General features: G+C 36.0%; 1 protein-coding gene across 1 annotated transcript; it reads right to left on the bottom strand.

Moving 5' to 3' along the window:
* Positions 1 to 3328: 3328 nt before the first annotated feature.
* Positions 3329 to 9502, bottom strand: tbxtb (T-box transcription factor Tb). Its single transcript, XM_056250470.1, has 8 exons — positions 9256 to 9502; positions 8616 to 8880; positions 8318 to 8452; positions 8148 to 8209; positions 7391 to 7452; positions 7029 to 7205; positions 4677 to 4806; positions 3329 to 3624 (listed from the first exon to the last, which is right to left on the bottom strand). Exons 1-8 carry the CDS (start codon positions 9459 to 9461, stop codon positions 3354 to 3356), a joined length of 1308 nt encoding a protein of 435 aa, XP_056106445.1. The 5' UTR covers positions 9462 to 9502; the 3' UTR covers positions 3329 to 3353.
* Between the last annotated feature and the right edge of the window lie 444 nt (positions 9503 to 9946).

Here is a 9946-nt window from a genome sequence, read left to right as displayed (position 1 = left end):
CCCTTGCCACTGCCGTCTCTGACTTGATTAGTTTGGGACACATAATATTCAGCAATATTATTGGTTTGACTGTACTAACACTATTTGATTTGACTGTACTAACACTATTTGATGAGAACTGAACTGAGCTGGACAATGATATCACTGTTTTCTACAGAGCTGCTTTATAGCTGAATTGACAACTAATAACTAATAAATAATTTCATTGTATTTGATGATGTTTAAACAGTTATTGAATGGAACTGACTCAACACTGAACTGTCCTCAGCTAAACAGTGACACTATTTTCTTTTTAGAGCTGCTTTACTGCAGAATTGAACTTTGTTTACATCATTTAATCATTATTCTCCTGTTTATCCCTGTAAAGCTGCTTTGAAACAATCTGTATAAAGCGTTATATAAATAAAGGTTACTTGACTTGACTAGAAAATTTAGGGTGGATACTGACTGTACTCATTCTATCCTGGCTGTATTCAGAGAATGAACGGTTAACGCTGATATAATTGTGTACTCTCACTTTATTGAACACAACAAACCCAGCCTGTACTATCAGGCATGAACAATAATAATAATAAGTTTTATTTAATTAATTATTTTTATTTATATAGCGCCTTTCCAGTGCTCAAGGACGCATTACAATGTACATGCAACAAGGAAATGATAACACCAATAGGGTAGACAATGATGACAATAGCAGTAAAAGAGCATTATATAGACAGGGCATCATAGAACAGAATGGAATCAGGCACAAACAAATACAGAACACAACTTAAGAATGATTACATTCAGAAAATAAGTGAGTTTTGAGTAATTTTTTTAATATATTGTTATCTGGAAATGCAGCTGGCAGGTAAACCAATGAAAAGGGAGTTACAGTAATCAAGACATGATGAGACAAATGCATGGATGACAGTTTCACAATGCATGGATGACAGACAGTTATGAAGGGACGGAGCTGGGCAATGCAACATAGTTGAAAGAATGCAGATTTGGTGATAGAGTTAATATGAGCTTGAAAGGAGAGAAAGGATTTGAAAATAACACCTAGATTTTTAACGGTACTTGGGGGTTTGAAGTGAGTACCAGCAAGGCGAAATCAGTAGGGATATTGCTAGCCAGTGATGGAGTTCCAATAAAAATGATCTCAGTTTTATCCATGTTTAACAAAAGTCAACTCTCTTTTTGGGGAGTTTGCAAAACCATATGAGAGGGTTTGCAATGTGATGGTCTTATATTCGTCATTAGAGCAGCTTTACCAAAAAAGCTTGACCATGAAAGCTTCACTATTCATTGGTGAACAGCAATCTTTTTTTTTTTTTTTTTTTACACAACATTTTATTAAAAATGCAGGATGTTTTTATTTATTTATTATTATTTGCAATATGATAACTATTTGAAATGTTTGTACATTTCTTTATACATCTTTCTATTCTGTAGACCATTTTGGCAAATTTGAGTCCAGCTTTGTGCTTTTTAAATATTTTTGCTTTCCTGCCATCTTGTGGTCAATGTGGATAATTAATAACAAATGGTTCCAAGCACACCAGTTCATCATTAACTGTAACAGAGCTTATATTGTGTTATTCATATCGCATTGATTTAGAAGTCATTACAATCATATTTAACTGAACAACACATTAGTAATTATTACTATTAATGCAAGTGCGTCTGTCACATTTATGGTAGTTGGTTTAAATGTGCCAACAATTGTACAAATAAATGTAATTTATATTATATTACATTAAAGAGGTTACTTTTTTTCTTAATACAATTCTGGTTATTCTATAATTTGTTTTGTCAGATAGACAGTTATGGAGAAATGATATGCATTTTAAAGAGAATAAAAAATAAAACGACAGCGAGAGAACAACATTTCAGTATTTAATTATTCCATTCTCATGGATGTGTGAATTAAAATGACTAATATTTCTTAGAGACCTCAGTATTTTTCCTGTGTTGACACTGGAAAGTTTTGGCAATCACTCATGCGTCCCTCTGGCCCCACTGTTAAACTGCTGAAGTGTCTGAAGATAGATGCTATTCCTCACCTAAGTGAGTGGAATTTTCACATGAGAGAGGACAACACAGCTTTGACCTACATGGGTGCAGAATCGCATATAAAATCCTGGAAAAAAGGTGCAATGACGTCTGAGTATCCATGAGGTGCAAGCGATCTCAGAAGAAGGATCTAGATCCATTTAAAAGTTCAACACTTAGTTTAATGCTGAAAGTAAGCCATAAAAGGGACAAAATGTCTGTAAAATGTTTTAAATAATATTATTTATGAAGATAGATTTAATTTTTTTTAATTGACACAATTGACTATATTGATGTTATTTAAAAAAATGGACATTTAAAAAAGCTTTAACCATCTATGGGATGCATTGTTACATGCATTTTTTTTCTATTTGTTCTATATTTGATATAAAATAGCTCCAGTAACAAAGATAAAAAATAATAAAAAATACAATAATGCCATATGTACAGTGGAAAAAAAGGAATTCATGTTTCTTTGATCAATTTACATCAATTGTAACTTGTAAAAACTCTCTATATGGTTCAAATAGCAATGTTCATATCTCAATTTTCTTCAAACTAAGTTTATCTTTAAACCATATTCCCACGGTTTCACAGTAAGCCTATAGTCCCAGACTAAAATTGTTTTAACTGAAAGCAACTTGCAGTGGCATTTCTTAAAATCAGGGTTTTTTTCCCCCAAGGCATGTTTATAAAAGCTACTTAAATATCCTAATTGAACTAAGGCCTAATCCTGGCTTAATCTAAACCCTGTTTGTGAAACCAGGTCTTTAACTCACTACACACGCAGCAAGAAAAAAAAATCAAGTTGTTAAATAAATTGACAGAAATGTGTTTAATAAACCAATTTGAAGAGCATTAACATTTTTATCAATGCTGAATTCAAATCCAAAAATATAAACATTAATTCTTTTTACAAAAGTTTTTTTTTTTCACAATTGTGCACATATAGTATCCTTCACAAGAAGACAAAATAAATAAGCATTATGTACAATATGCTTTAAAACAATGACTTGCATATTTAAAACCCCCACATGAATTAGCAGGACTGTAAACATGTTTACAATAAGGGGTTTGGAAAAAAGAAAGATAGATTTCGGTTAGGTCTTAATAAGCCTTTAGTTTTGAATGTAAAGCATACAAATCTCGAAATTAGTTTTGTATGTAATGCATGCAAATAACGCTAACTTGAGTCAATTCCACTGCAAAAAACAGAGAAAACAGTTGATCTAATATATCTGCATCAAAAGCTATTGCATAAAAGCAATGATAGTTCAGCTGTACACAGCTTTAATTTACTCCATTGGGTCAACTTCCTATAAGGAGGATGGTGTTACTTGGGTCCAGGCTGTAGGAAGGCGGACATGGGCTGAACTGTCATATTGTGAGGCCTCGTGCACTTCAGTCACAGCCGTGGAGTCGTATACCTGAGAGCCAGAAGAGGGCGCTGTGACTGGGTGAGCCAGGCTGCTGTAGTGACTGGCAGAGCCGCGGAGAAACTGGGAGCCCAGACTGCTGGCCATACTTCCAGCCTGAGACACTGGGGTCAAAGCTGAGTTCCCTACAGACCACAAGCTGGTGTACTGACTGCAAACAGGATACAAAACAACCAAGAGGAAAACATTATTGGTCAGATTAGCAGTTTTCAAACTGGAAACACACAGGTCTGCAAGGGAGGGCTTTTAAAAAGTGTAAATGTGAAAAGGTAACTTTTCTGGGCCGGCAAGTTTCGATCCCTTAAGAATGGAGGAGTGATCCAGCTCTCAGATTTAATCAAAAATATCTTAATTCCGAAGATGAACGAAAGTCTTACGGGGTTGGAACAACATGAGGGTGAGTAATTACTGAGAGGATTTTCATTTTGGGGTGAACTAACCCTTTAAGTCTTACGCGAGTAATGCGGCGTACTGCTGATATTTACACTACACCATGATGCACTACGCTACTTCTGACGTCGCAAGTTTCGTAAGTTGCGGAGCAAGTAGACTTTGTATGGCCGTTTGGCTGGAAGCTATAATTTTACTTTGTTAAAAATGTTAACTTAACATGTTAAAAATTTATATTTTTCTAACACAAACGCATTGCTTCACTTCAGAAGGCCTTTATTAATCCCCTAGAGCTGTGTGGAGCACTTTTATAATGGATAGATGCACTTTTATGATGGATAGATGCGCTTTTAGGATGGATAGATGCACTTTTATGATGGATAGATGCGCTTTTAGGATGGATAGATGCACTTTTATGATGGATTGATGCACTTTTATGATGGATAGATGCGCTTTTATGAAGGATAGATGCACTTTTATGGACTTCAAAACAGAAACAGCCATTCACTGCCATTATAAAGCTTGGAAGAGCCAGGACATTTTTTAATATAACTCCGATTGTATTCGTCTGAAAGAAGAATGTCATATAACACCTATGAGGACTTGAGGGTGAGTAAATCATGGGCTAATTTAAATTTTTGGGTGAACTACCCCTTTAAAGAGATCGTGTTTGTAATTTTACTTTCCTATGTGGATGTTTAAGAGCTAAAGAAAGAAACAAGGAAAATGATGTATTGTGTCGTTAATTACTTCATAAATAAAAACCACTTGGTTGCAATTAAGTAGTAGTGAAAGTGTGTGATTCATTCTCACCTAGAGTTTGAGTTTGGGGGAGAGCCGTGGCCCATTGGGAGCACACCGGAGTGGGAGGACATCTGCAGACTGGACCAGTTATCATGAGACGGCAACATGGAGAGACAGGTTGAGCTTTCAGAGTAACCAGCTGCAATATGAACAACACAGAGGATCTAGTCACATGATCAGTTTCAAACTTGCAAAAGAGATCTCTCTCCTACACCTGGAGGTTATGTGGCTGAGCGTTCAAGCATTCCACCACCAAAGTTCCCCTGTTTATGAGCGTGAACTCAAACACAAAAGCTGCAGGAATGTCAGACACTCTGCGGTGAGTAGAACTTGTTTGAGTGGCTCATTAATGGAACAGTTCAGGCTAAGAAGGAAATTCTCATTATAACCCTCATTAAACAAGATTAAAGGGATAGTTCCCCCAAAAATGAAAATTATCCCATAATTCACTCACCCTCAAGCCATCCTAGGTGTGTATATGACATTCTTCTTTCAGCCAAACACAATCGGAGTTATATTAAAGAATATCCTGGCTCTTCCAAGCTTTATAATAGGAGTGAATAGTAACTGAGATTTTAACCAAAAAAAGCACATCCATCCACCATAAAAGTAATCCATACGGCTCCAGAGGGTTAAGGTCCTTCTGAAGCGACATGATGCGTTTTTTGTAAGCAAAATATCCATAATTATAACGTTATCAGCTATAATCACTGGCTTCTAGTAACGGCCGAGTCAAGTTCTAGCCGAAGAGTGACCTCTGACCTGACGCATGACGTATTGACGAACTCGGAAGCGCAGAGGATAGAGCAAAACAAAACAACAGTCACGAATTAGAAGTCTAAAATGAGAATTTTTAAAAAGAAATGTGGGGGAGCTTGAGTTTGTTGCCCAGCCCTGTTTGTTTGAATCGCGAGCGGCGTCTACTCTCACTCGACTCTCTCGTGAACGCGCGAACGGACGTTACTGGAAGCTAGTGATTACAGATTATAAAATTATAATTATGGATATTTTTCTTACAAAAACGCATCTTGTCGCTTCAGAAGGCCTTTATTAACCCCCTGGAGCCGTATGGAGCACTCTTATGGTGGATGGATGAGCTTTTTGGGGCTGCAAAATCTCAGTTACTATAGAGCCAGGATATTTTTTTATGTAACTCCGATTGTGTTTGGCTTAAAGAAGAAAGTCATATACACCTAGTATGGCTTGAGGGTGAGTAAATTATGGGATCATTTTCATTTTTGGGTGAACAAACCCTTTAAAGGCCAAACCTTCAGCAGCATTTCCAACATCTTGTTTCCATTCAGTAAAGTAAATAGGGACAGGTGTAAATTGTCTAAAAATTGTAAATTGTGTAAAAGTGAAATCGCAATATAGCTTAGTTCAATTATCAAATTAAAGTGTGCGATTTAATTAAATAAGTACGATATATAGACTGTAGCGCTGCCTGTTTCAGAGTGAAGAGTGTTACCATGTTTACAGTGTTTTCAGCATCTTAGAGCGCCTCAGTTCACAAACTTCATCTCTATATAACAAGTGAGTTTGACATGCATTTTGGGAATATGGTAGGTTCGCTTTATTTACACATTCACATAATTTCCAACCATTCCAAAAGATTAAATATTTTATCTGGGTACTCCTATCATTACAGATAGCAATGTCGTATTCCGTATATACCTGAATATAAGACGAGGTTTTTGTCCTTAAAAATAGGCTGAAAAATGGTCTCGCTTCTCTCCGTCCGCTCTGGCATCCTTTGCGAACGGCGCTTTTTCTTGCGCGGCTCGAGATCTATTTTTTCCACAAAAATCTATTTTCCCCCAAAAATAAGTCTTATATTTAGGGTCGTCTTATATTCGGGTATATACGGTATTCAATGCTGGGGGTAACGCATTACACGTAAGTCACTTTTTTTCAAGCAACTGTAAAGTAATGCAATACTTTTACATTTACAAAATATCTGAGTAACTTTTTCAAATAAGTAATGCAAGTTACTTTGTTTTCCCATGTATTTACTGTACTGACACCTCTCTTGTCCCCATGTTGAGAGAAATTTGTGAGTAAGGTGCAGAGGCGTTGTGCGCGTTGTATGAACATGATGGTTATTGTAGTGAATAAAAGCATTGAAATGCAAACTCAGAATACTATGCAAACAATAATTACATGCTAAACTACAAAAATATACTTTATGCATTTATTCTCACTTTATGAAACAATGTCTTTGCTGCTGACCTTTGATGATCCAATTCAACCATATTTGAATATGCTGAAGCATGAATGAGATATGAGACACAATTTAGCACGGTGTCTATTTCAGAAAGTATGTTTTGCAGAAGCTGGATAATATGGAAGGGAGGAACTTACTGGGAGAGGCAGTCGGGTGGGCATATGGGCTGGGATATGGCATAGACCGGTGACTTCTCAGAGTCGAGTAACGTTCACAGCCATGGGGTGAGGATAGAGACAGCGGGCTGCCAAACTGTGCGTGAGGGTTTGCAGAAGGACAGAGAGACCCTGTGGCTGGCAGAAACCAGCTACTGACTAGACCAACAGGAAAAGTCAATGGGAAATTCGTTTTGCACTTAACTGAAATTATTAAAACTGCTGCACAACATAAACTGGACAGGATCAGTCCACATTTAATAAAGAATTGTGAGATAGCTTCAATCCGAATGAATGACATTTATGATTATTGAGATGATTTATAAATGTAATTTTGTTCTTACATTGAGAATAGCCAGAGTGTTGACTTTCACTGATATCCTCTATTATGTCCTTATGATCACTTCTGGGGGGGAAAGGAAGATACCTTTATATATCATACAATTCAAGTCCTCAACAATATTCACATAGAGGGGGATTGGGGATAATTGTTACATTGAACATTTGTCCATGGTGAAAGTTATGAGTTAAAATACCAATTATATAAATGCTTGTTTTCTCTTATAGTTGGATTTGTAAATTGGTTTAAAACATTTTTAATGGAAATGTATCCTCCACAGTGAAATTCCAATACATTTCCATAATTTGTTATAATTTTTTCAGGCCATATATATATATATATATATATATATATATATATATATATATATATATATATACATATACACTGTATACAGTTTACGACAACAGCTAGGTGTCTGTCTACACAAAACATTACTTTCAAACATAAAAAAATATATCAACTGGAGTAAAAAGTGACAACTAGCCCCACTCATGTATTTATAATACACATGTATTACTTTTTATGGTAACACTTTATTAATTTTGCTGGTACCTTTTGAACATTCTGCTGACTATAAGTATCTTTGCAACTACATGTCAACTTATTCTAACACAAGGCAGTCTACTAATATTCTACTAACATTCTAATGACAGTTAGTAGACAGGTGTAATGTTACTTATATAGACAACAAAATGTGTTAAAAGGACCATCAAAATAAAGTGAACCCCTTATATTTATAATCTAATAAATAGCCATACCTTTCCTTGGCATCCAGGAAAGCTTTGGCGAATGGATTGTATTTAATTTTGAGAGCAGTAACCTTAAGGAGCAAATTGCAGATGTTATCCAATGTCATTATGCACCATATAATTGTTCATTTGTTGACATGCTTTATAAAATCATATTGTAGAAAAATAAAACGCGTTACCTCTTCATTCTGGTAGGCAGTAACTGCTATGAATTGTGTCTCAGAGAAAGAATGAGTGGTGATCATTCTCTGTGGACCACCAACGCGCACTATGTGGATACGTGGCTCATATTTGTGTAGCGAGTTCAGCATAATCTATGGAAAAAAAATTAGGACATATTTTCCACTTATTATTATTATATTTGTCTATAGTACAAGCAATTTACTGGACCTTTAAACGTAATTCGATTGTATGTAGTTCGATGTTAAATAAGCTTATAACAATATGAACTGGTTTCGCATGACAACGTCCACAAACCTGGCCACCTCCGTTCAATTTGTTGGTGAGTTTGACTTTACTGAAGGAGACTGAGGTTTTCATCCAGTGCGCACCGAAGTTTGGTGAGTCTGGGTGGATGTAGACGCAGCTCGGGGCTTGTGGCTCGGGTTTGCCACCCGGTACCCATTCACCGTTCACATACTTCCACCTGTGATTGTCTGCTGCCACAAAATCCAGTAAGACGGAGTACATGGCGTTTGGATCCAGACCGGACACATTCACCTTTAGCACTGGGAACATGCGCCTGATCACAACAGAGACATTTCGACTTAGAGTTAGAGGCATCATCGTATTTGATTTGTCTTTCAAATAAATTAAACAATTAAATTCCACTAAAATTAATAAATTTAATGAGAAGTTAAAGAAGAATGAGGATTTTTTTATATATATAGACTAGGCTAGGCTAGCCTACTATGGCAATAAGTTGACAAAAAAATAGAAACCTAAAATTTGACGTGACAAAACCTGGATTTTTTATAAATATTATTTAATATGGCAATCAACTAATCAACAGTTCAATAATGGTTTAGATAACAATTGCACATTTTGACTTTTTAGAGTGTATTTCTATTGCTTATGATAATGTGAATAATGTTTCTTCTGGCTAAAAAAAAAATACCTGCCATTCTTGGTCACTATCATTTCATTCGTCAGTTCTTTGAACTTCTGCCAAAGTTCATTTTCATCCAAACTGACTTTAAGGTCCCTTTCTGTTGGATCTCCTTTCTCGCTGCCAGCTTGAAGTTCATTTTCTACTGCAGTTAATAAATGATCCACCCGATACTGGATGTTCTTTTCCAGACAGTCACTAGTCCCAGATGCCATTCTCCTATCCAATCGGCTCCAACACGATAAATAAATAAATATCCAAACTGCGCGAGCTCTTCAGTACAAAATACGCCCAAGACTAGAAGAGATGCATACAATTAAATACTACCCAGGTAAAACGCTCTCCATGCCTTGCTCAGGAAAGCTCTGATTGGCTGGTCTCCGCTTTGATGTGTGCGTTCTGACCAGTCATTGGTTCTGAGATCTGGTGTAAAGAAATGCGTAAATATTTACACATACCGGTATATTCACACACGGCACATTTAAAAACACATCTATTGACGATTTTCTTACAAAAACTTGATTATAAAAATCAATGCAGGTCAAATCATATAGGGTTACATTGTTGGAAAATGTATTCACAAACTGACTTTTTAAAAAAGACATATAGGCTACCTACGTCTTCAGGCCTACTTAAAACTGTGGGAATACATTGTTCGTTTTTATTTCAAACATTAAAATGATCATGCCTGTAAGATGAT

The sequence above is a fragment of the Rhinichthys klamathensis genome, unplaced genomic scaffold, assembly GCF_029890125.1.
Source record: "Rhinichthys klamathensis goyatoka isolate OS25496 unplaced genomic scaffold, OSU_Roscu_1.1 h1tg000003l_1, whole genome shotgun sequence".
NCBI classification, from domain to species: domain Eukaryota; kingdom Metazoa; phylum Chordata; class Actinopteri; order Cypriniformes; family Leuciscidae; genus Rhinichthys; species Rhinichthys klamathensis.
Note: the sequence above shows the minus strand (reverse complement) of the source record. Positions and strands in the feature narration are given on the sequence as shown.

Excerpts from the sequence above, each read along its gene's own strand:
- tbxtb (XM_056250470.1), bottom strand. The coding sequence starts at position 9,461 with ATGGCATCTGGGACTAGTGACTGTCTGGAAAAGAACATCCAGTATCGG. Across the intron at positions 8,453-8,615 it reads AATTGAACGGAGGTGGCCAG|ATTATGCTGAACTCGCTACA; the intron begins GTTTGTGGACGT and ends TTTTTTCCATAG. Across the intron at positions 8,210-8,317 it reads CTGCCTACCAGAATGAAGAG|GTTACTGCTCTCAAAATTAA; the intron begins GTAACGCGTTTT and ends TTGCTCCTTAAG.